The sequence below is a fragment of the Megalops cyprinoides genome, chromosome 20, assembly GCF_013368585.1.
Source record: "Megalops cyprinoides isolate fMegCyp1 chromosome 20, fMegCyp1.pri, whole genome shotgun sequence".
NCBI classification, from domain to species: Eukaryota; Metazoa; Chordata; class Actinopteri; order Elopiformes; family Megalopidae; genus Megalops; species Megalops cyprinoides.
The window spans coordinates 28611404-28637421 of record NC_050602.1 but is presented as its reverse complement, the minus strand read 5'-3'; the positions used below and the strand labels follow the sequence as shown (position 1 = coordinate 28637421).

Here is a 26018-nt window from a genome sequence, read left to right as displayed (position 1 = left end):
ATCAGTGCCATAATTATGTACTGTAGCGGACTGAATGCAGCCAAATAGCGGGGCCAGTGAGGGTCAGAGGTACCAAACAGAAATCTTAACTTTATTCAACTGAGGCAGAGAGGGCTTAGTTAATCGTCAATAAACTCTTAGCTTGTTAAACACAGCACACTTAAGTAGCTAAAACAGCACAAGCCGGATGCTGAAATCGTACACAAAATTTTACATTATTGCCCTTTAGCAGACGCTCTTTTCCAGAGCCACTTGCACTGTGCACCTAGTAAAGACTCATGAAAACACTGAAAACGACACGAATCGCTGAAGCATTGCGTGGAAAGAAGTCAATGCAATTGCTTTAATTAGTGCCAGTCAATTTGTTTGATGGTGCATCATTAGTATCAACGCTATTCATTTAGCACCCTACTCCCATCGCACCGGTCCACGGAGGATGAAGGACATTTCCACTGTACATTCAAGAATCGCAGGAAGTCAGTGAAATGCAAGAAATTTACTTTATTTTCTTAAAAAAAGACCTTAAAATTCCACACCTGCACCTCATGTGTAAGATGCTAGGTATGTGCTAAAAACTACATAATGGAACATAAGCTACAAATATACAATTTGGGAAACTATACAAAAGTTCCAGTCTGAGTTCAATTTTATGGAAATGAGGTATTGCAAACTTGTAAAAAATAAACCTGTAAAAACTTGCTTGCAGCGTTTTGTGTTGAGTTGATAATGTGAGTTTAAAAACGAACTCAGAACCAGTGGAAAAATATAGCATGAGTTTTCATTTCAAAATACAGTAGAAAAGGTAAAATCTGTGTGCCAAGTGTTATATTTGTCTATACTGCTCTTAAAACCAGAGACTGGAAAGACCTGCTTCAGCCTTAGCACATTTACATAGATATTAGTTATTGAGGCACTTGGTCCAACATTTGTTGACACTACCCCAGAGTTAACAGGAAGAAAAACACTTACCACTAATACAACTGTGGAAGAACAATCAAACACACAAAAATTTACATGGCAGAATAACTAGACTACAAATTTAAATACACAGCCTGCCATTAAATGAACAGAATTCAAAACAAACTAAAGCAGGTCAAATTAATAATGGCATAAAATGTGTTGGTTCTTTTGCTCCCCATTTTCAAATATTAACCAATTAATTTTAAATGGTGACAATCATACTGGCAGCCTGATCAATAAGACACTGTAATGACAACAGCCTGCACTGCAATCTGACCAGAAGCAGGAAATCACCTTTCTCTCTTCAGGCTCCAAAGCAAGTCTGACACCCCTAACCACAATAAAGTTTGTTTTTTGTAACGAAGGGGAGCGCTCATCACCGAACAGCTAGACAAAGGAGAACAGTCTTTCATGCAACCATCCAATATATTAAGAAAATGGATTCTCTTCTCAATTGTACTGCTAATCCACCACCATTGTTCATATAGTATGTATAACATTCATGGGGAGAGCAGCTGAATTGCAGTGCGTGGAGCTGAGGGTCCATCACCGTCCACTGCTGTATCCAGGGAAGAGCAGGCTGAGAATGGCTTGCAGGGGTTTGTTGATGGTCATTGGATTGTTTTTGCCCAGGTCATGCCTGCAAGCTGGGCATGTGTAAACTTGTGCTTTAAAAGAACGCTGCAGACATTCCTAAAAGACAAAAACACCATGCACTTTGCTGTCAGTCACTTCCCAACTGTGAAGTACACCTTTCCCAACTGTGAAGTACACCTTTCCCAACTGTGAAGTACACATTCTACTTACACAACTCAGATTAGGGCTGGATTCAACCACATTAAACCCACTAAGGCAATTTAAAACAATGTACATCAATCAAAACAATAAAATACACATTTAAAGATGTACATTACCCCAAACTCCATTTTAACTTTTGCCACTGTTGTGTAATAACATGAGTTTGCCAGCCAACCCACAGGGTTTACACAGACATCACTGTCATTTGCACTCAAGTACTTTTTCAAGCACTAATTTTAATTCTTAAGGACCTCATATAATATTTTGTGAAGGCATGTCCCATAGCTGCCCTGTCATCCTGTGACCATGGAGCACAGGTGTGTGGCTCACTGTGAACTGTGTGCTTGCAAAAGGACAACCTGCAGGAGCTGTCAGTAACCACATGACCAAAGGCACAGGACCGCTGGTACCAACCGAACAAGCTGTCAGTAACCACATGACCAAAGGCACAGGACCGCTGGTGCCAACCTGCAGGAGCTGTCAGTAACCACATGACCAAAGGCACATGACCACTGGCACCAACTGCATATCCTCCCTAAAATCTGACACCCTAGGTATTTTGCACCGTCTGAATCCAATGTGCCAAGCTGCTGTAGCTGCATTATACGAGTTTGTAACTGACAGCACTGACTGCCCATCAGTACCTGAACACTGTGATTGGAGATGCCAATCTGAGCCACCCATCTCTGCGCTGTGTACTGCTGTTAACTCATTACATTCACACACATTTAAATGGGACACCCCTGCACTGAGCAGCTCGCAGTTCTCAGCCCTGTCATCAAGTGAACAAACAGGCCCTGCCAGCCACACATTTCATTTTTTTCCTGTACATTTTCTTACTATGGGACCTAATTAGAAGAGTACTGTGTCATTTGCTTTGCTTTGGTGCCTTTGAAGATGAATTGCTGAACTACTAGCAGAAGCAGGTAATCAAGTTAGCAAGTGTGCCTATGGTCTCCCTAAGAGAGGCAGTAGAACAGTGTGGTGTGTAGCTCACACTGTGGTGAGAGGAACTCATTTAGCTTACTAACCTGGTTTTATTTCTAGCTAGCTACCTTACATGCAACTTGGCTCAGGCATTGTTGATTTTTGAGAAACTTGTGTGCATTTTGATGGGGTTATTTACAGTCAGCACCTGATGGCCATAAAATTGCACATCTTTATTTTAATCCCAAAGGATTTCAAACAAAAAGGCAAATTAAATTAAAATTCTGAACTGAGAAAGAAAAGCACAAAGCTTTACTGACCTTGCATACGTTGTGTTGACACTCTGTAGTGACGGGCTGATAAACTACTTCCTGGCAGCAAATGCACAGAAATACCTCTTCAACTTTGTTCAGAAATTTCTGCAGATTGAAAGAAAAGTGGTCACATGCCTGCACAGCACAGTGAGTAAAATCCAAAACGCAATTTACACACTCAGAAATATGGGTTTCAATGAAAAGCAGCGTCAGAAACAGGCCGCAGGCCGCACGCACCGGCCCCTGCTGGAGAGACTCCAAGGCCTCATCCCACAGCTTCTTGTTGAGCTCATCCTCCTTAATGAGAGCCTTCTGCTCTGGGGTCAGCTTGTACGTCTCCACTTTCAGCTTTTTGGGTGTGTTCTTAGCTGGTGAATTTTTCCCTTCTGTAATGAGATCGCGTATATTAAAGTTAAATTGGCACACGATACTTCTACTGTTCAGGCCTCCAGTGTTTGAACACCAAAAAACAATCTGCACCAAAGCCTACTGGAAAAAGCCACTGATTTGAAAAATTCATTGTTTTGTTAAAAATGTGTCAGGATTTTTAGGTCAGTATCCAGTGCACTGACCTGCCTGTGACTTCCTCTTTCTCCCCTTGCTGGGTGTGTCAGTCACATCATCCTCCTCCATCTTGTTCTCCTTCTCCTTCTCCTTTGAAGCCACAGCCTCCAGATAACCCTCTGGATACTGGTGAATGACAGACAAAACATTCAACTGCCTGGCAGACACCCTCAATAGATCAATCACCCAAAGTTATCCATATCCATATCCATTAGCAAGAGACAGTATTCAGAGTAACTGTAAAGGAATCCCTTTACAGAGAGTACAATCAAAGCAACCACATACATAAAACCTAACAAAATGTTAAATGCACTCCAGCACTTGGGAAGTTGCTCAGAGTAAGAGTCTCTGCTAAATGACAAAATGCATGTATGTAGATGCTCCTGTATTCTGTAAGAGGTCGGGGTTGGGGTTAAGCTGGAAGTGACAGAATGCAGCAGCAGTGTTAGGGTTCGGGTTCGGCTGGAAGTGACAGAGCACAGCAGGAGATTAGCGCTGAGCGCAGCACACTACCTGCATGGTGAGACCCAGCTTCTTGATCCTGTCTTTGCCTTCGCGGGTCCAGGGCGCCGGCTCGTCATCATTGCGCTTCAGCAGGTACCTCCACACCAGGAAGCCAGACTTGCCCTTCTCTGGCCAGTACTTCACCACCTAGTGCACAAGGTTACAGTTACAGTAGTTTCAAAACCTAACTGCATCAAGACTTCATGGCTGCAGGGTCTTTCTAGTTTGGCTTCATGGCTTAGTTTTAAAATCCTTTGAGCAGCTAGTGATATTGAGGAACCTCCCCACTCTGTCCCCACGGAGGTGGCTTCTCTCTGCTCGATTCAGACTACCTCTAAGGGGCCCTCGCAGGGAGAGTGGACCCACAGGGTACTGTCCCACAGGGCTTTTTAAAATATCTACTGATGTGTCAGTTTCACATTGGGACAGGCCACTGCAGCGAAAGCTGGAAGGCTGTGGCTGCACGTGTTGCCCGACGGCAGTAGCAGCCTACGAACGCACCGGATGCATGTTAGTCTACAGCCCATCATTCTGAATACTTTATTTTGTCATAGAATATTTTTTCACTAGCCATTGCAGCCAATAGGTTTTTAAGGGACAATCTGAATTTTTACCAGCCAAAAGCTGGTATGTACATGTTAACAGAAAACCTTTTAGTTTAGCTAACTAAACAGTCCACTGTATTTTTGTATCCATTTATTTAACAGAGCTTAGCTTATTGTCAGTTCATAAATGTAACCAAGATGCTGCTGTTACTGACTTTGCTCATCTATAATGTGTTCAAATGGATAGGCTCCAATAATTGTTGGAAATAAGTCATTACATTAACACTTTATCAACATTCTTCCTCATTGTCTGAATAAACACCATGAGATGCTGCGTTTTTCCTGATGACAAATTACTAACAACTTTACAAAAGTTTATATCCCTGTTCTTCACGCTCTCTCACACACACGCACCTTGTAGATGCCGTCGTATCGGTTGCCGTCCTCAGGGCAGTACTTGCTGTGTTTGCGGCCCTTCGAGCTGCGCACCACCCTCACTGGCTTCCCCGCCTTCCAGTTCTTGGCCTCGGCTCCGTCCTTATCGTTCACCGGTGCATTGCAGTTCAGAGCCAGAGCTCTGGGTAACGTTACAGAAACCCATTAAAACCCGTCAGAGGGCTCAGGCTGCTGTCCTACCGGCTTTATCAGTGTAAGAATAATAATGCAGTATGCGGTATGCAGGTCATACTCTGTGAAATGGGACACACTCGTGCTCGAGTCTCACATTCCCTGCAGCTCATACAGGGGTAATGGGGAGTCTGCAACAAAGGCAATGATTCTAACACTTCACACTTTCACAAAAATCTGAGTCCTTTCTGACAAGTGGGCCCATTCCACAGGGAATAACCCTGACAGACTACAGCCACTATAGCAGAGGACTCATTCCACAGGTGCAAGGTGGTTTGAGACCATCTCCTCCTGACCTGTTCATGTTGGTGAGTTTCTGATCACATGACTGTTCCGCAGTCCTCTTGTTCCCCGACAGGTCACGCCCCCCAGAGCCAGTGTAGGTAAACTCATTCCCATCATCCTGAGAGTGAGCAGGAAAAGTGCTTTTATTTCTGGGCTCAGAAATCTTAATTGAGTCAATGCCTATCCCATGTTTCTCTCCCCCAGCTCCCCCTGAGGAACGTATCAATGCTCTCAGCAAATCTGCACAGCAATGTGCAAGTGCAAGAACTCACCACATCATCCTCGTAGCCTCCTGCCAGGACCAGGGAGTAGGCGCCATCATTGCTCCTGCCGTGAATCCCAGCGACATGAGGCCTGTGAACACCTGACTCACTCACCTGGCAGCACAGAGACACCATCAGCCTGAGCCGAGCCGCCCTGACGCTGCTCCACACAGAGCTACAGCTCGCTCCGTTACCTGCTGCTAGCCAGCGCTCACCTGCACACGGAACTTCCACAGCGAGCCCACGGGCACACCCGGCACAGGGCCGTAGTGATTGGACGGGACGATGGTGCACTGCTTTGTGCGCCCGACACACGCCATGCCCTGAGGGGGAGGGAGGAAAGACAGGTCAGGAGAGACTACAGGAATGCATCCAGACACAACAAAACACACCAGGTCAACCACGTCAGCTACACAAGCAGATTTCACAGTAATTACATTCCAATGACACATATTCATGGTCCATTTTACACTGATCATTACAGATGAAGGGGTTTCTATCTCAGGAGTACAGATTTAGCAGAGGTGTGACCCTGTGCCCCGCCTGTGGCCTCACCTTCCCCCAGTCCCTCTGGCTGGAGGAACTCGCAGACGCCATCTTGGCTTTCTTCTTGCTTTCCTTCAGCTTCTCTCCAGCAAGTACAACCTCATTCACGTCGTTCCTGCAGTCTGGGCAGTACCTGCACACACCACCACATCGCGCATCAGAGCACCCTCACCCACACCAGCACACACCACCACATCACGCATCAGAGTACCCTCACACACCACCACTTCACGCATCAGAGCACCCGCACACCACCACATCGTGCATCAGAGCACCCGCACACCACCACATCACGCATCAGAGCACCCGCACACAACACCACCACATCGTGCATCAGAGTACCCTCACACACCACATCATGCATCAGAGTACCCGCACACACCACCACATCATGCATCAGAGCACCCACACACACCACCACATCATGCATCAGAGCACCCGCACACACCACCACATCGTGCATCAGAGCACCCGCACACCACCACATCACGCATCAGAGCACCCGCACACCACCACATCACGCATCAGAGCACCCGCACACAACACCACCACATTGTGCATCAGAGCACCCGCACACACACACTACATCACGCATCAGAGCACCCGCACACACCACCACCACACGCATCAGAGCACCTGCATTCAAGGTTACGCAGCACCTCCCTACTGCACTGACAGCACATGATAGAGACTCATGACGTGACACGATGGGGTCACTGGGGTTATCCTGGGTTGTGGTTGAGGGATTAGGGTTGAGGCCTGTGGGCCCCATCGACCCTACAGCTTGCTCACAGAGCCACCCATTTCATTAACTTAGGAACCCTGCATCATTCCATGAAATTCACCTCATTGGGGTTCAGATACAGTGCTGTGGGGACCCACACACTCACACACGCTCACAACACACACACACACGGCCTTCATCAGACTGACCAGTCCTCGTCGTCGGGGATGGTGGTGAGGGGTGGGGTCAGGCAGTAAGTGTGGAAGGCCATGTCACACTCGTCACACAGCAGCTGCTTGTCGGGGTCCTGCTTGACTCCACACACGTGGCAGTTGCACATGCGGCAGTTCTTCTTGGGGTCGTCTTTACAGTGTTTGCACTCCGGTCCATTTGACCCTGCAGGAGCAGGACAGACAGACAGACACACACACACACAGGCAGACACCAGATAGACAGACACCAGACACGTAACTCATTTGCATTATTTAATCGTCATCTCTCTCTGAGCACAACTTCTTTTACTGCAGTTTTACATTAACATTTACATCATGCAAATAAAACATTACTTAAAAATTTATTCCACATAAAAGGTTTAGCAACACATGGCATGAGTCTAGCTAACAGTTATTAAACAGCAGCCCTATGACAAAAAGTCTTTTCTGTGTCCGAGTGAAGCCTGAACTAACTGTCCATCACAGCACAGAAGTGCTGCATGCAACTGAGTGCTTTACACCCACTTTTCATCGGGCTCTCAGAGGCAGCCCCCTGCGGATCTCCACTCCCAGCCTCCTCAATCTTGTAAATTTCAGTCACAAACATGATGCGGCAGTCGTTCAGAGAGTCACCAGCATCCCTGCAATGAGAGAACCGTATCAGCACACACTTACACGCACTTTCAAAGGAAAAAATGACAGAACTCTGCCAAAGAGAGCCTCGTTACATCAGGTTTCAAAACCTTTCAAAATAAATTCTAGATGTGATCATATTTTCTTTTTTCACTTTTGAGAGATGAAAAAAATAATTAAACAAAATGCCGGTTGATGGTCGTCATACAGTGCAGAAATTGTGGATTTGCCGTGGAAATGTCCTGTCAGGGCCAACAATGTCACTGACACACCTGTTGTCTTGGCTGTAGCCCCAGGGAATGAGGGTTCAGGTAATTCAGCTAGATCAGGGCCCACCAGCATGTTGCAAAAGTGTGTCTTGGACCTTCATATATCCATCTTCTGAGAAGTACTAATGTGGCATTTCATTCTGACAGCTCTCTCCGTGTCACACTCATTATACTGGCAGAGTCGTCACACTGAGGGAGCGTGCTATGATCATTATTAGAAATCCAAGCAGTCACAAAAGATCTACAGCTGCTCAACAAAAACAAGACCTGACGTTTGTTATGGCAATGCTTTCGAAACTAGAAAACCCCAGGTCAGACAAACGTCAGAACTAATAAAAATTGCATTTAGCCAAGTTGATGAGGACCCCCAAAAATCTAAAACTCAAGTATAAAATGGCCAAATGCGTTTTACGTTAATTCAAACACATTTTAATTGATCTTAGCCGGGTTCATTTATTTTTCTCATATTCACATGAGCCATAACTGAAACTACATACAGACTCCAAAGACGCACTTCCTTCAAAATGATCTTGCATGGGATCTCAGCAGTGACACCCATTAGAGAGACACCTGCAGCACAGCGCACCGAAGGAGCGTCGCGCAGAGGGAGCGTCACGCAGAGGGAGCGAGGGAGCGTCACGCAGAGGGAGCGTCACGCAGAGGGAGCGTCACGCAGAGGGAGCGTCTCGCAGAGGGAGCGTCACGCAGAGGGAGCGTCACGCAGAGGGAGCGTCACGCCGAGGGAGCGTCACGCCGAGGGAGCGTCACGCCGAGGGAGCGAGGGAGCGTCGCGCAGAGGGAGCGAGGGAGCGTCGCGCAGAGGGAGCGTCACGCAGAGGGAGCGTCACGCAGAGGGAGCGTCACGCAGAGGGAGCGTCACGCCGAGGGAGCGAGGGAGCGTCACGCAGAGGGAGCGTCACGCAGAGGGAGCGAGGGAGCGTCGCGCAGAGGGAGCGAGGGAGCGTCACGCAGAGGGAGCGTCACGCAGAGGGAGCGTCACGCAGAGGGAGCGTCACGCCGAGGGAGCGTCACGCCGAGGGAGCGTCACGCCGAGGGAGCGAGGGAGCGTCGCGCAGAGGGAGCGAGGGAGCGTCGCGCCGAGGGAGCGTCACGCAGAGGGAGCGTCACGCAGAGGGAGCGTCACGCAGAGTGAGCGTCACGCCGAGGGAGCGAGGGAGCGTCACGCAGAGGGAGCGTCACGCAGAGGGAGCGTCTCGCAGAGGGAGCGTCACGCAGAGGGAGCGTCACGCAGAGGGAGCGTCACGCAGAGGGAGCGTCACGCCGAGGGAGCGTCACGCCGAGGGAGCGTCACGCCGAGGGAGCGTCACGCCGAGGGAGCGAGGGAGCGTCGCGCCGAGGGAGCGTCACGCCGAGGGAGCGTCACGCCGAGGGAGCGAGGGAGCGTCGCGCCGAGGGAGCGTCACGCAGAGGGAGCGTCACGCCGAGGGAGCGAGGGAGCGTCGCGCAGAGGGAGCGAGGGAGCGTCGCGCAGAGGGAGCGTCGCGCAGAGGGAGCGTCGCGCAGAGGGAGCGAGGGAGCGTCACGCCGAGGGAGCGTCACGCCGAGGGAGCGTCACGCCGAGGGAGCGAGGGAGCGTCGCGCAGAGGGAGCGAGGGAGCGTCGCGCAGAGGGAGCGAGGGAGCGTCGCGCAGAGGGAGCGTCGCGCAGAGGGAGCGTCACGCAGAGGGAGCGTCGCGCAGAGGGAGCGTCACGCCGAGGGAGCGAGGGAGCGTCGCGCAGAGGGAGCGTCGCGCAGAGGGAGCGTCGCGCAGAGGGAGCGTCGCGCAGAGGGAGCGTCGCGCAGAGGGAGCGAGGGAGCGTCGCGCAGAGGGAGCGTCACGCAGAGGGAGCGTCACGCAGAGGGAGCGTCACGCAGAGGGAGCGTCACGCAGAGGGAGCGTCGCGCAGAGGGAGCGTCGCGCAGAGGGAGCGTCGCGCAGAGGGAGCGTCGCGCAGAGGGAGCGTCGCGCAGAGGGAGCGAGGGAGCGTCGCGCAGAGGGAGCGAGGGAGCGTCGCGCAGAGGGAGCGTCGTGCAGAGGGAGCGAGGGAGCGTCGCGCAGAGGGAGCGAGGGAGCGTCGCGCAGAGGGAGCGTCGTGCAGAGGGAGCGTCGCGCAGAGGGAGCGTCACGCAGAGGGAGCGAGGGAGCGTCGCGCAGAGGGAGCGAGGGAGCGTCGCGCAGAGGGAGCGAGGGAGCGTCGCGCAGAGGGAGCGTCGTGCAGAGGGAGCGTCGCGCAGAGGGAGCGAGGGAGCGTCGCGCAGAGGGAGCGTCACGCAGAGGGAGCGTCGTGCAGAGGGAGCGAGGGAGCGTCGCGCAGAGGGAGCGAGGGAGCGTCGCGCAGAGGGAGCGTCGCGCAGAGGGAGCGTCGCGCAGAGGGAGCGAGGGAGCGTCGCGCAGAGGGAGCGTCGCGCAGAGGGAGCGTCGCGCAGAGGGAGCGAGGGAGCGTCGCGCAGAGGGAGCGTCGCGCAGAGGGAGCGCGAGGAAAGCACCAGGAAAGATGGATCATCACTGATTGGTCCATGTAATCTGTCTGCAATCCTGTCGGAGTGAGTAACAGAACCTTGAGCTCTTCCCACAGCAGAGAATAAGACTGACAGAAAGCCTGCCAGGCCAGAGGTCAGAGTGCCACACCCTAACCGTGAGCCCGTACCCCAGCAGTATCTTGGCGTAGATCTCGTGAGCAGAGCGCGTCTCCCTCTTCCTCTGGATCTGGGCATCGTACCAGAAGCCTCTCTCCTTGGGCTCGTCAGGGTTGTAGTTGACCATCACCACCATGCCCTCCTCCAACTGGTGCCACTGGTAAACAGTGCGAGCCCGCGGCCGCACGTCTTTGGCCTGCAGAGGCACCACGCCGTTCTCCGGGTAACTGCGGAGACAGAGCCATGCGTCAGGCCTCAGCGCACCCACACTGAAACAGCTTCTTCATTTTTATACCCTCTCAAGTATTGCATCCAAAAATAATCTTGCTCATTCATCAAACTCTCAATCATTCCACATGCCATCTCGTGTTCCAGTGGTGCACTGGGATTTCAGCATTTAAGGTTCTGGAAACTTTTGACAGCATGGGCTGCCTTTCTGCAATATCTCATATTACATTTACAACCAGGGCAAAATATGGTGTAAAGATGTGAGTGAGTGACAAACACTGTTACTAGTCTGCTCAAGACCATCAACAGTACAGAGTATTATGGGAAACAACTACGCTGAAATGAATTAGTCACCATCTGCACAGCAGTATGTGTTAAAACAAGTCTGCAATGCTGCATCACTGGCACAAGTAAGTATCAGTGACATTTTTTCCTTAAGATCATTTTCCACCTTAAGGTCAATTAGCTGCCATTCTAACTGCCCTGTACCTTTACCATCCCCCCCTACTGCGCTACATCATGCCTTACTAGCTCTGCAGGTTATGCAGGGTAACGAGTAAAACTAAGGGCTTCTCACTCCTCGTATCTGACATGGTAGAGAATTTCCTCCTCAGATCCGCTTTCCATAGTCGAGTTCTTTGTCTCCTTTGTCACATTCATAATCTGCGCCTCAAACCATGCACCCATGTTCAGGTCTCTGGCATCCACAAACTCATTGATCTAAAGGAAAAATGAATATTAATAAAACACAATGAATTAAACAATCGTAAAAACTGCTCCTGGTGCATCGGTGTACATCATATATGACAAATGAAAAGATAATCATCAATGCCTCAAATTCTGGAACATGTCACACAAATTCAAACTGTGTACAAAATAGAAGGCTTTTACAACAAATTAAACTTTTTAAAAATTCAACTGCTTTGGGGGAATTATTTAATATGGATTATGTCCAGAAATTTGACATTCACATCCAAACAGGAAAAATAAGGGACCCAGTGTCTGTCATTGTTGAGTCAAGGCATAATCAAATTCTTCTTACCACTGGCTTGTGAATATCTTCATCACAGACTTTTACTGCATGAAATAAAAGACCCTCGGGCCATTAGCTTATTTTGCTTGGACCCTGGAATTGCAAATGATTTCTGTCTCATCCACTCAAATAAATGCGTAATGATGGAGTCCTTTAAGGCTGGCTCACCTTATACAGCCCGAACCCCGGGTGGACAAGCTCAGGCAGGTCCGTCTGCACAGAGGGGCCAGCAGCCTGCGTTTCGGTCTCCCCATGCATGGAGCTCTTGTCTGACTCACTTTGGGCCGAGCCACACCCCGAGTCAGAGTCTGAAAGCTCTGCCTCCTTATCCTTACGAGAGGGAAGAGCAGCAGGGGGCGGAGTTTGTCTCACAAGCAGCTGTACGATGTCATTCAGACCCACATTGTAGTCAAAGATGGTGTGGCCATCCTCCATCTGAAAGCAAGTGTGTATGCACACTGATCACTCAGTCCTTCAATGAATTCAAACATAGTTCAGTAATGCCTCGTCAATTCACCGTTAGCTTCCAGAAGCATGGAATGCTCTTAGTTATTGCTGAGCATGGCATTTTTATTTCAACACCAACAATGCATAGTTTCTGTTATTTCGCCTTTTCTCCCCATGCCATTGCTGCTCCTGTTTCTGCTGTTTCAAAGATACCAGACCATGTCAGCCTTCAGTCACTCTTGGTAACTGCAGTTATGAAAATAAGTATTGCTGATGTTTTTAAGCATCAGTCCCCTGCCGCCCACCTGCTTGCCCCTGTAGAAGAGCCTCTGTCTCTCCGGCTCCACCTTAAACAGCTCCGTGATCTTCAGGCGGAGCTCATCCACCTTGGTCAGTTTGGACAGGGAGTCGATCCGCTGTGTCTCCTTGCCATCCATGGTGCGCACCTGAATCCACATTGCTGCAGCCCTGAGACACACAACACCGATCAGCTGTAAAGAGGAGCAGGATGACTGGAAACTACTGAGAGCAACAGAATACAACCTACCTGGGAGGAAAATACAGAGGAACGACTGCATGCTCACGTGTCAGATCAGAGTGCAACGGTGAATATTTTCCTGCCACCCCCCCCCCCCAGTTTATTGTCAGGAAAATACATAAACCTCAGTATAACACCAATGCCTCCAAAACCCTGCAGGCAGTCAATTGACCTCAGTGATAATGACAACATAGCTCAAGAAAATTAACGTATCCACATGAGATATCGTCACAAACGATGGCGTGTTTACAAATAACTGTCCACGAAAACGTTCTGATACAAACGATGAACAGCACTTCATCAGTGTGACCTGATCGCATCCCTGGTTTGGTCACGGCTGTGTCCCTCGCCGATGCGGCTGCTGTCGCCCCGCAGGATGAGAAGCGCTACTGGTGTACAGTCTGCTTTGCTCTTTAATTCAACCCTCTGCATCTCTGTACACAACAGCTGATCGCACCCATTCACCCGGCGCTCCTGCAGCTATTTAACAACTGAAAAACATGCACACTGAACTGCATGCATTTATTTATCAAAATGTGCTTTATGTGATCTTCACAAGATCCATAACAAGCTAGAATGAAGCTCATTCAATAAGCTTTAGCTGAAGTAGAAAACTATCCAACGTGCGCTTTTTGTGCCCTCTGAAGAGTCACCTCTTCAGCATATAGATTTACCTAACTAGGCATTTAAGTAGTTACCCTTTCTTGTTTAAACTTAGATATTTCCCTGAGGGATTCACAAGCCATGCTCACAGTAAAAGCGACCCGCTGCTAGTACCGTAGCTGGGTTGTCCAAGTTGTTGGTAAGTACGATGCCACCATTTTGTGTACACAAGGCGCACCCCTGCCCTTTGTATCCGGCCAGCAGGCATCGCGCACCGCATGCACGGCTGGCTAGGCATGTAGGGACACTAATGGCCATCTAAGTTACATGTGTCTCAAATTAATTTCGCTTTAATACCATGCGGTCCGCTGCTAGACATCTTCCACAGCAAACTCCCCTTATCGACCCTGAATCCTCTGGATTCCGCGCACGTCCAGCTAACGAAACTTTTCACACCCAGCAAGGTTAGCCAGCAAAGTTAGCCTCGGAAAGGCAGGACATGCGGTTTCACAAGCTGATCCATACGCCTTTACGCTGGCTACCCTGTTAGCCTACGTGGTTACTGAGGTCTAACCCGCTAACTAGCTAGCGCGCTAGATGCCATCAACACGCAGATCCGCAGGTTAGATAAATAAGCTCGACCTTTAGAGAGAAACTGGCCGGATCATTGCATTTGCGAATTGGGTTAGCAGCTTCCCTGCTATACTGCTCACAAACACTTCCACAAAACTGCAACTCTGTTGATGGACAGCTTCCTAACAAACTCAGCCAGCTAGTAAGGCGTAAACACTTTGTTTGACACCCAATAACCATCTGATCAGCTGTTCGGCTGCTTGTTACGAGCTGGTTTTTAATTTCTCTAAATGCTGTTTAGAAAACAACTATCCAGCTACAACTAGCTAACTACACAGCTCACAGATCTGAACTCACCACTGCATGTTAGAATTGATAATACATTACAATACAAAAATTTATATTACCTGTATTTTACCCGTTCTAAAATCAAAATGCTCAGATTTAGACAAAATATTTCTTTACAAAATAAGTGATATTGGATAAGTTTGAAGACTTCCCAGCGATTAGACACAGTTATGAGGAGAGTTGAATCAATGAGAGCCTTCAATCGCAGCTTTCCCCGCCTACCAGATCCAACTCAAATTTCCATTGGCCAATCCCACTTGCATTCTCAAATTTTATTGGGTTAATACCATGCCGATCAAGGCTGTGACTGGAGCTTCAGCTCAGCGCGCGAAAGTTTGGTCTCGCGCCCTGGCTTGCTTCCAAGCGCTTTCCGCGAGATCATGCAAATAAGCAAAAATAAAGCGTCCGAGCGCGAGGCTCCAGAGCGCAGCTGTTTATGCGAAAGCTGGGGAAGCCGAGCTGCGTGTGTTTATGGAAATATATTCAAATACGTTTTTATTTTTAGTTTTATCCAGCATAGCACATTGATTGGAGTCTATATTCAGCGCTCTTTTTAAAGACGGAGTTCACAACATGTTGATTGTTAAACCAGGAATTTGAAAAGGATATATGTTTAAGGATGAACATTTGGTAAATGAGCTAAGTATGTATTTAGCAGCCACCCCTACATATTTCATAAAGAAACTAGTGACACAGTGTGCGATCGTGCCTTCTGTATAGCCGCAGGTCATTCTGGCCGGGTGTAGCGCGGGATTTAATCCTTTGAAGCGCCGCAGCGCATTTGGCGGGAGACGCTTTGCTGTTTTCTGCAGTTTCCGACGCCGCCTTCATCCTGCGGGGACAATGCGCCTGATGCGCGCTGTCAGACTGCATCAGCTGCAACAGCTCCGTGCATCCACACGCTCCCATCACTCCGTATCTTACAGCTCACCGAGAGGCGTGAGCAAACTGATGACAAGCAAGAATTCCTTCATCATATTCCGTTTATTTGTGACAGAAGAGAAAGAATGTCTGTTTGCCAAGACTGTGTTGGACAATCTGCTTTTACCATAAGCAAGAAAAAGCTGAACTTATTACTTTCATAAGTCAAACCACTGTGGGCGTTTTTCATCAAATTGATCTTTCTATAACTGTTTTCTTGAAATGGCACGTGCAATAGAGTGACATTGCGGTACAGTATTTGTAAGTGTTGCAGGGTAAATAAAAGAAGCGAGGACCACACTGCAGACAGTGGGTCGGGACACATGATTTTGTACCGCATGTGTTTGAATTGCCCGTTTCACACCCCTGCTTCTTCACTCTTTTCTTTTGTTGCCAGGAAGAATGAAATCCCAGATCTGCAAAAGTTTTCTACATTAGGCTACCATTCAACCTGAAATTACACCCCTACCTGCACTTTAAAGCAGGCAGACAGGAAGAACAGGCTGCTCTCCGGCTTGTTTTGACTTATTGTTTCACCAGGAGTCATCAGATGTTCTGTGGAAGACAGACTCAGCAGGCGGTGACTCACTATTTCCTTGTGTAGTGTTTGAGTCTTCATCTCAAATGCTAGCATGTAAACCAATACTCCCCCAGTGACAAGATTTCACAATGAATTGCACTTATCTAGGGCCTTTCATCTATTCCGTTTCAGAAACATTTCACATTTCCAACTCATTCCCAGCACAGTACTGCATGGCAGCCCCTTAGCGCCACTAAGACAGGCAAGGATTTATTTAGCCAAGTAAACTGAGGGTGGTTGGGTGACTTCATTGATTGAGCTGATTGTTAATACGACCACAAAATTCTCTTTGCAATTAGTGCCATGGAATCTTTAAAATCACATCACATCCAAAAGTCAGCGTCTTTTACAGTTCTGTGCCATGATGTCATCATGTGGACACATCAAATAAAAATGACCAAATTCAAGGTTAATGAAATGTGTCAAAATATTGCAAAATCGTCACGTGACAATTATTTTCAATGAATGGCTGAGATGTCAGGTAGTATTTTTTTCAATGTCAATTTAAAGAGACATATTTACCAAACAGACCCACATCAGTGCATTATACCTCATTAAAAACGTTATGACTTTCCATTTATATATAATTTCTGTGCTTTTACTGCCACCTAGTGTGTATTCTGATTCCTTCCTTACACCCAGTGCAGATGGTGTTTTCAGATAACAACAGCAACTCCCTGAAGTACCAGATGTTTTTCATAGGAAACGGGTCACATTTTAATTCAACATTAATATAGCATTTATTTACATCCCACAGGTTCACAGAAGCATACCCGTCCACACAGGGTTTTTAATGAATACTTTTGTTCTTCTAGTTGTAATTACGCTTCAGAAAAAATCTTTTGTGTTTGAGCCTCCACTAAATAATGACAGTGTAACTGAATTTGTTCTGTTTCTATGATATTTGTGACTATCCAGCTATTTTCAGAGGTAACTACCCAACTTCATATAATTGATCATGGTAAATCATTTTTATGCAACAAGTGAATTGAAGCTCGGGATCTGGTAGGGAATGTTTATGCTAATTTTTGGTATTTACCAGTTATTGATGCAGAACAATTATTCTTTAAGTTTTATTAGAAAGTCTGACTCAATATTATATTGTTAATGCAACAACTTTGCAGCTTGTGAGCATGTTTGCATGGGACCTAAAAAACTAAAGTCAGCCCACAAACCATGAATGACTCTGGCCCCACCCCTGGAAATGCAGACACCCACCTGCTGGAGTCAGAGACTGATTCAGACCTAATGAGCTCCACTGTAAATCTTCCACAGAAAAACAGTATAAAGCCCCTGATGACTCAGGGTGCGAGAGCAAACAGACGCCTGATTCCGCTTTCCCCTGACAGAAGGAGTTGACTGTGAGGAAACTCTTGGCAATAGAGGTGATTCAGAAGCTGTTGAGATCCAGAGCACAGGAGACTGAGAGAAAGAAGTGCTTAGTGCTGAAATGGACGCAGGTCTCAGAGTGGGAACACTGCATACTATACTACCGCAGTAGTGCATGCGACAATCTTCTATGCAACAAAGCATCAACTTGGGCCTGCAATATGTCAAAATTTAGCATTTCATATTTAGGGGTTGGCTAGCTTGTAAAGCTGAGGAAAGAAACTATGTCAGATTTATCAATCGTATGTTTAAAAAAGCAAAAAAAATACTTACTACCACAAAACTAACTATCTGCAAGTCCATGGGTAGGCAGTAATAACTCTACCTACAACTAAGTTTAAACACATCAGAGCTCAGAACAGCACTAGGATCCACTGCAGATAGTAAAAGCACTCCACTGGTAACTGTGTCTCCCCTAGTGTCAGGACAGCAGCATAGTTTCCTTCCTCAGCTTCAGCCAATCACGACTCCTGTGGCATGCAGTGAGGCCCATGCTGTGCAGTTCAGAGCCTATTACAGACATCAGTTTGACATCAACGCATGTTCACATAATAAAAACCAGGCAAAGGCCAGGAAGCAGCTACACAGCTGGATTATGGTCTAAATAGTTGACATGTTATCTTTTGAGCATGATAGCTACCTTTGTAGCTAATGTAGATAGCCACTTCTACAGGTGGCTTTATGCATGCAATCCTTATTTACGCAGTCACTTGACAATATAAAATCAATGGGTAAATTATTACACAAACTATTTTTGTGAATAAACATACTTAAACATTTTTGAAATTCTAAGTTACTTTTTTAATTTATTTTTGCTCTGTGTCGTTGTGACACCCTCCCTTTGTCGCATAGAGATAACACTGTAATGCTGATCCACTGTAACTGGCAGGCACTGTAACTGGCAGGCCAAGCCTTTGAAATTCAGCTTTTTCTTTATTTTCAACAACTGAACCATCACAGCTCCTCTCAGCTGTGTCTAAAACTGGTGTGATTAAACCTGATATCCAAGGTACTAGTCAAACATTGAGACATTAGGTATATCATCAGACTGTAGAAGTTATCAGATACTCTGAGTGGCACATAGTATGTTTTTGGTATGTGCTCTTTAGAGATCAGTTCTGATCAGTACTGACGCCTCACATGGACTTGCAAAATATCAGTTTACTGCCTCACATGTACCATTCACCTGACATGCTGTGTTTAGGGTTATGCTGCAGACGAAGTACCATTCACCTGACATGCTGTGTTTAGGGTTATGCTGCAGACGAAGTACCATTCACCTGACATGCTGTGTTTAGGGTTATGCTGCAGACAAAGTACCATTCACCTGACATGCTGTGTTTAGGGTTATGCTGCAGACGAAGTATCATTCACCTGACATGCTGTGTTTAGGGTTATTTTGCAGACGAAGCGTGATGTTTGCAGAGGTGGTCAGAGGTCCATGCTACAAATCTAAAAATTAAAAGATGAGAGGATATAGACAAAATCAGGTTGTTTCCAAGTTGCCCAAGTGAAAAATAAACGATGTAAAAAATTATATCAATAGTATTTTTAAAATATAGATTTGAAGAAAATTACAGAAGCTGGTGGAACACACAAAAAAGCCAAAATGACTGTTCCATTACAGTCAGGGCCAGAGCTGAGAGTTAAAGTAGGGCTGAAGTCTAATACACAGACCTGGGTGTGACAGGGACCACACTGACAGGTCATCATTCACAATGTCACAGTGGCCACCAACACACAGAAATCTCATTTAAAATGAAAATAATGAAAATAAAAAATGAACTCCAAATATTCACCTTCAGGGATTATTACATTTTACAGTTCCAAACCTACTGACACCAGCAGCGCAGCTTTCTCCTCTCCTCACTTTAAGTACTGACTTACTGCAGCAGATTTTAGTGTACAGAGAAAAGTGCAACAGGTGCCAAAAATAGACAGGCAAGCCAAAGACCCCAGTGCTGCCAAAGACCCCAGTGCTGCCCTGCTGACGTTAATTGCACTCTATTTATATGCCAAGAGTGTAAAGATCTTGGAAACTCCAGTTTCTGTTGTTTGTACTATATATTACTTAGACAGCCAGAAAGAAACAAAAATACAAAGAACAAGACAGTTCTTGGTGGACGCTATAATGCAAAAGGGGACACAGCTGCCCAACTGTGTCACACGCCCAGCAGTCTGGCATTGTGGGTAATAATCTTATAATCAAAAAGATGGCAGCTTCGGCCTCAGAGGGGGATTGTGATTGTGCCATCAAGGTACTACACCTGAACTTCTTCAGTGTCAGAAAAAACAGTGCTGAGTCAGCCCTTCTACACTGAAAAGTTGCACCTGGAATTTGCTGTTTGCTGTTGGGCTACAGCAGAAATTAGCAGCTGATCTGAGCACAAAAACAGCCAAATTCAGGCCCTCGTTATGCCAGCCTCAGAGCTGGCACAGCAAAACAAGAGATTTCTGTTTTCATTCCTGTCTGATTGTGTCTGTAATAAGAAGCCCCTAAGTGAGTGCGTGCTGAACTGTGAACATGCTGACCAAATCAACACTCACCTCACCTGCTATTTAACTTCAAACAACCTACCAGCACAACAGGGGAGCTGTGGTGTGAAGAACATTTTCACGTCATCAAACTGAATTCAAGATGTGGAACATAATTCTACGTGTACTAAGTGATTACTCAAGGCCCAAAGGAAAACTCTTATAGCAAGAAGGAAAATGTACTTTCCTTATTGCTATGGGAAAAATAACAACACACTAGCTCAGCTGAACACTATAAAAACAGTTCTTTGTCTTCAGCCTCTTAACTAAAGACAGGCCAGGCTGCTTCTTATTGATAAAGGTTAATAGTAATAATAACAATAATATTTTCACCCCTCTCCCTTTCAACCCCTTTCTGAGACCTGAGGTGAGACCCAGACACAGATCAAGCAAGATAAAAACATCTTGTGCAAAAATTTACCGAGCCAAACATCTCATTAAACACAAACACTCTGACGGGACACTGAATTTTATTCAGGCATCTCAAACTCAGTTTTGCCCCAAAGATTCAACAATCTGTTAGACAAGGAACTCCAGAGTTAATGAGTGAGTCCAAAGCTCGGATGCAAGAGTCCTAGGATTTTTCAAAGTGCTTTAAATAAGGTCAAGTTAACAACATAACATCAAACAATGAAATGTGATATTGTAAAATAATAAACCAAAATGAAAACATCAATAATAATAAGACTAAGAGGCAAATGTAGTCCATTACCAGACTCCATAATTCATTCTAACCTCCAACTCTGGTGAAATCTCCCAGCTTGATAATAAAAGATGATTGACCAAATTCAGAGATCAAAGGTGGATGTTTTTCAAATGCAATAAACTAACAGGTCTAAAGCACCCCTAATTCTCTTGGGATTAAAAGTGCCTTTTTCAAAATTTCCTGTTGTAGAATCTAACCAGACTAGGCTGGACAGTTTCTAATGAATAATGATGCAACACCAGCTATAGACAAATGGCACGTAAGGCCAGTGAGGAGCCTTCCCACTCGCAGCAAACAGGTATCCGGTGAAGCCTGAGAAATATAGGGTGTCAGTTTGGCACAGCAGACTTCACTGCTTTTCCCAGTGGAAGTTACCATAACATGGAATAACTAAAAATGAAACAAAATAGTACCAAGAGAAGGACAGACAGGAGTGGGACGTACAAGCTTTGCATCACAGAGGCTGACAGATTTACTGGCAATAAGACATTTTGAACAAACTATCTCACTCACTTTTTAACCCAACATGCAGGCATTTACCAAATTTAGTAATCCCCTTTACAGTAATATCCCATTCCTGATTTTGAACTGCTACCTACCGCCACCTTAAAAATGACTGTATAGTCAAATTACATACTGACAGGCGAAACTAAACACTTATCTTGCATGTGTGGAAATCTGAGAAAAGCTGAGACCATAAAAGCCTAAATCAAATCAGCATTTTCAGCCACGCCCTAACTGCAAATCCAAGACCAGAACGTCAAGGTGTTTGTGTTCTGGAAGAAAGAAATCAACTGAAACATCCTCCTCGAGTTATGGGGCTGTGGTTTGCGATTAGTGGGATTATTGCTTTGATTTGGTCTCAGCCTGAGAAGAGCTGAGTGTAAGGAAAATGGCTGATGCAGAGAAGGCAAGATGGGGGTCAGTGCAGCTGGATGAAGGCCTCCATCTCGTCTGAGATCAGCCCCTTGTAGGGCAGTCTGTGCTTCTCGATGGCACGCGCTGCCAGGCACTGCAGCGTCACATAGTTGAGGGGGTGCAGAGTGTGGCGGCCGCTGTTCTGCTCATCCAGCATCTCATAGGCTGTCTTCCGCTGTGCGTTGGTGGCGTCAAAGTGTGCGCCTGCACGCACCAGCATGCTCATGATCTCCGGGCAGCCGTTGGCCGCACACACGTGCAGCGGTGTATTGTTGTCGCTGTCGCGGGAGTCCACGTCAGCACCGCACTCTAACAGCAGAGCTGCCACTGCCAGAGACGGGAAGCGGCCCACAGGGTAGCGTCCCACTGCTGTCGTCTCCTTATCCACCGCCATGTGCAGCGGAGTGTAGCCATTGCGGGCCCTTGGGTTGAGCTTCAGCAGGCGGTAGATGGTCTGTTTCTTCTGGTGCTCCTGCTCAGGGGTGCAGTCCAGCTTCTCCAGCAGAAAGATGAGGTGCAGGATGATGGACAGCGCCTTGCTGAACTGCGGCACCTCGGGGGGGCTGTCGCGCTGGGCCACAGCCCGCTCCACCTCGCGCACGCTCTTACTCAGCACGCCCATCAGGTCCTGGAAGCTGACGCGGGTGGCCAGCGTGCCCTTGGCGCGATCCTGCAGCACAAAGGAGAAGAGCTCTGCGAAGGACAGGAAGCTGCTGGTGGTCATCGGGCTGAGCGGGTCCAGGTTGCTCTGCTGCATGTCCAGCGCGTATTTCCACAGGCTGATGCAGCGCTCAAAGTTGCCCGAGTCGGCGTAGACGGCCCCCCGGTAGCGGATGTAATAGGAGGTGTCAGGGTGCGAGGGGCCGAGGATGCGCTCACGCACCAACAGTGCCTGCATGCGCATCTCGTCCGGGTCTGTAATCAGGCTCTCCAACTCCTCTGCCGTCCTCACCTCCCGCGCGCAGTCGTACGCGGGGACAGGGGGCCCTGGAGGGGGCTTGACCAGCGGCCCGACCCGCTCCCCTCCCTGTCGCAGCTCCATGGCTCGCCTCCAGTAGCGCATGGCTCCTAACAGGTCACGCTTCTTGTCAACAAAAGTCGCACCCAATAGCTCAAGGGCATCCACACGCTCGTCCCGTGAGGAGCGGGGCTGGTGCACCAGATACTCAACTATATTGGTATGACCCGTCACGCTGGCAGCAAGCAGGGGGGTCATCCCATAGCCGTCCTTCTCCATGCGCGCGTTACACTTCAACAGCATCTTCATGATGTCCAGGCTCCCAGACTCTGCACAGTCATGGAGGGCCGTGTTGCCTTTTATACTCTTCCGGTTTACGTCTGCACCACGTTCGAGTAGAAATTTGGCTATCTCTTTGTGGCCCTTATAACAAGATATCATTAGACAGGTGTGGCCGTGCCGATTAGCTACTTCCATATCAGCACGGTGCTCCACCAGGTAGCGGACGATCTCCAGGTGACCATCGAAGCAGGCTGCCCGCAGTGGGGTGGAGTTGGTCAGCGTGGTGTTGTTGACAGAAGCTCCGTGTTTCAGCAGAGTCCGTACGACCGGCAGGTGACCCGCCGCAGAAGCCGCCCATAACGGGGGCGCCCCCTCAATCGTTTCTCCATCAAAATTAACGGAGCCCCCCAGCTCTACGTTAGCCTTGCAGTGCTCCAGCAGATAGTCCACTACCTCCAAATGCCCATACCGGGACGCGATCAGAAGCGGGGTGCCTCCCTGCGTCTTCTCTTCGGCAAGCGCCTCCAACTCCTCCGGACTTTTGTTGCTCAGCAACTTCTGGATAAGTTTCAGTTTCCCATCTCTGGCCGCGTTAAAAACCGCAGTTTTAATATCCATTTTACCGACGCCCCGCTGTATCCTTAGCCATTTAACCCTGTAATAGGTCAATCAATTTGGAAGTCGATTCTGTTTTCAAAATTAGAAAAGAAACCATGGCAGTGTCACTACCTCTCTCCTGCATTTTTCAGCCATTTTAAGGCTGGACTTAAAATGGCGACTTCGCTGTTTGACAGTTGTATGTTTACCGAGTGCGCTAAGCATTGTGGATGTGGTAGTCTTTTAAAAATAGCAGAGCCGTTGAGCTGAGAGCAGTCTTTTGTGTTTTGGAATACAGTTCCCATAAAGCACTGAAAGAGGTGGGTTTAGTACAGACCGGAAACGTGTTTGGCAGTTGCTGGGATTTGTAGTTTATAAAGTAATGAATGATCCGATTTCCGACGCTAGCTTGACGGTGATTTTAACTACATATCCCAACACGCAGAGCCCACAGGCGAGAACGGAACATGCCTCGGTGAAGAAACAATAATGGTGTGTGCACTTTGGCTGTAGCGACTGGATTCTGAACGCAAACTCTTACCATGAAATCTTTGGTGTTAGGACTGGAGGTGGGAAATCCATATTTAGATCTGCTGTCTGGCAGAGAGCACTTGGAGTGAAAAACATATGAGTGAAGCTGGTAGGGCTCTGTGGAAGTGAGTCGCAATTTGTAGCAAAAAGCAGGATCGTAACGTACGAGCGTATGGATGCTGAAAAACGGAGAGGAAAGTTAAAGTAAACAGAGAATTAACTAGATATAATCTTACTAGCACATAGTAAAACCTGGCATACTGTAAACGACAGCCTGTAGAAGCCATTTCATTTTAGGAAATATTAACTAGATAAATATGACATCTATCAAGAGCTGTATCTCCACCACACTGACTCGCATCTAGTTACAACGAAAACTCCAATCAGACGTTCAGTGTTCGACTTTCGGTCTTGTTTTAAGGATTTTTTGCCACAGTTTTTTTTCTGATTACAGGGGTATAGCTGCTTTGCTGTAGGAATACAACAGGAAGTATTATTTACTGTATTTGATTTGTAAAGAATATGAAATCAAGTTTTACTAATACGTTTGCCTTACACAAAGACTCTCCTAACCTCCTTCAACTGAGGTATTACCAATGTAGACTATGTTGTAAAGATCTCGTAAAATTCTTAATTATACTGGGCACTTTAAATTTTGCCTGCAGTTCATATTAAGGTATTTACAATGTCAATACAAGATGACAAAATAAGAATTCTATCTGATCAAATTATGTTGGGACACTGAAGGGTACTCTGTTTGTACTTCTTTTGTTTATTGTTTTGTGCTTAAATAGTCATACTTTTATGTGTTAGTTGAAGAAGCAATGAGAATTTAAAATTTCATAGCAACTTGAATACTGAAAAAAGACATGGGACATGACCCTTAAACAAAGTGGTGAAGTGGGATTCTTAGATTAGAAGCTTTAAGAGTTTAATTCCCAGAAATACAAGATATGCAGTGGTCCTCATACCATCCAAAGCTTTCCCAGTATTACTGACACACAGACCTCTGCATCCAAAGCTTTCCCAGTATTACTGACACACAGACCTCTGCATCCAAAGCTTTCCCAGTATTACTGACACAGACCTCTGCATCCAAAGCTTTCCCAGTATCACTGACACACAGACCTCTGCATCCAAAGCTTTCCCAGTATTACTGACACAGACCTCTGCATCCAAAGCTTTCCCAGTATCACTGACACACAGACCTCTGCATCCAAAGCTTTCCCAGTATCACTGACACACAGACCTCTGCATCCAAAGCTTTCAAAGAACCTTACAGCTTTGAATCCTAAATGGGTTAGTGCCATGTAGCCAAGGCACTTCATCCACATTGTTTCAGTATATATCCACCTGTAATAGATCATATAAAACCAAATATAAATTATGTTGTAGAAATTATGTCACCCTGGATATGGTCATCTGTTAAATAAATAAGAATGATGCATCAGTAGTGTTGTCAATTCAATACCCAAGATTTCTCATCATGAAATAAACTTCAAATCTCCATGATAAGAAAAACAAACTGATGTCCCCAAAGAGGGTTATGTGTACTCTAAATAGACTATAAACCTCCTTTCTCTTACCAAGTTTCTTCTTTATTAGTTGTTAACTATGACAAGTAATAATTTGCCTGTCCTACGTGAAGCTGCCACTGATCACAAAACATAACACACAGATGTGTTGGCCATCCTTTTTTATTTAATACAGTACATTCATTCATTTTAGTGTGTATGTCTTGAAAATGAATTTTTTTTCATTTGTGATCTTGATAGATTGAGTGATGTAAATAATACCATTATTTTATGTGTGCTCGTCTGTACCCACTCAGTTGGTTTGATCCAAGTTGTTAAACACTGTTTTCAGTCCATTTTACTACACCTGTAATAAAACTATGAAATCATCACAAATAGCACATCCCAGAGTAACAAAGGTCTCATTCAATCCTCAACAAGAACGCATTCATAGATAATCAGGAAGGAAGAAAACCCCATGTCGTTTTTTTGTGCCTTTGCTTGGTGT

The 26018-nt window shown here is 46.8% G+C and overlaps 2 protein-coding genes across 2 annotated transcripts; both read right to left on the bottom strand.

The window, feature by feature from the left end:
* Positions 1-1494: 1494 nt before the first annotated feature.
* LOC118795849 (E3 ubiquitin-protein ligase UHRF1-like) lies at positions 1495-14748 on the bottom strand. Its single transcript, XM_036554597.1, has 17 exons — positions 14639-14748; positions 12823-12985; positions 12239-12505; positions 11615-11757; positions 10821-11036; positions 7795-7910; positions 7267-7453; positions 6343-6466; positions 6003-6110; positions 5797-5901; positions 5536-5642; positions 5027-5189; positions 4077-4214; positions 3572-3689; positions 3237-3385; positions 3006-3104; positions 1495-1653 (listed from the first exon to the last, which is right to left on the bottom strand). The coding sequence occupies exons 2-17, from the start codon at positions 12973-12975 to the stop codon at positions 1507-1509; spliced, it is 2340 nt and encodes a 779-aa protein (XP_036410490.1). The 5' UTR covers positions 12976-12985; positions 14639-14748; the 3' UTR covers positions 1495-1506.
* Positions 14749-20466: 5718 nt separating this feature from the next.
* Positions 20467-23622, bottom strand: LOC118795596 (protein fem-1 homolog A). The gene has a single exon (XM_036554206.1). The coding sequence runs from the start codon at positions 23484-23486 to the stop codon at positions 21633-21635; it is 1854 nt and encodes a 617-aa protein (XP_036410099.1). The 5' UTR covers positions 23487-23622; the 3' UTR covers positions 20467-21632.
* Between the last annotated feature and the right edge of the window lie 2396 nt (positions 23623-26018).

What these genes read in the sequence shown, in the direction of transcription:
- LOC118795849 (XM_036554597.1), bottom strand. Translation starts at nt 12,975, where the DNA reads ATGTGGATTCAGGTGCGCACCATGGATGGCAAGGAGACACAGCGGATC. An exon ending in TACCATGTCAGATACGAGGA is followed by an intron (nt 11,037 to 11,614) that starts GTGAGAAGCCCT and finishes CTGTCTCCGCAG; the next exon opens with TTACCCGGAGAACGGCGTGG. An exon ending in TACGCCAAGATACTGCTGGG is followed by an intron (nt 7,911 to 10,820) that starts GTACGGGCTCAC and finishes CTCTCATTGCAG; the next exon opens with GGATGCTGGTGACTCTCTGA.
- LOC118795596 (XM_036554206.1), bottom strand. Translation starts at nt 23,486, where the DNA reads ATGGATATTAAAACTGCGGTTTTTAACGCGGCCAGAGATGGGAAACTG.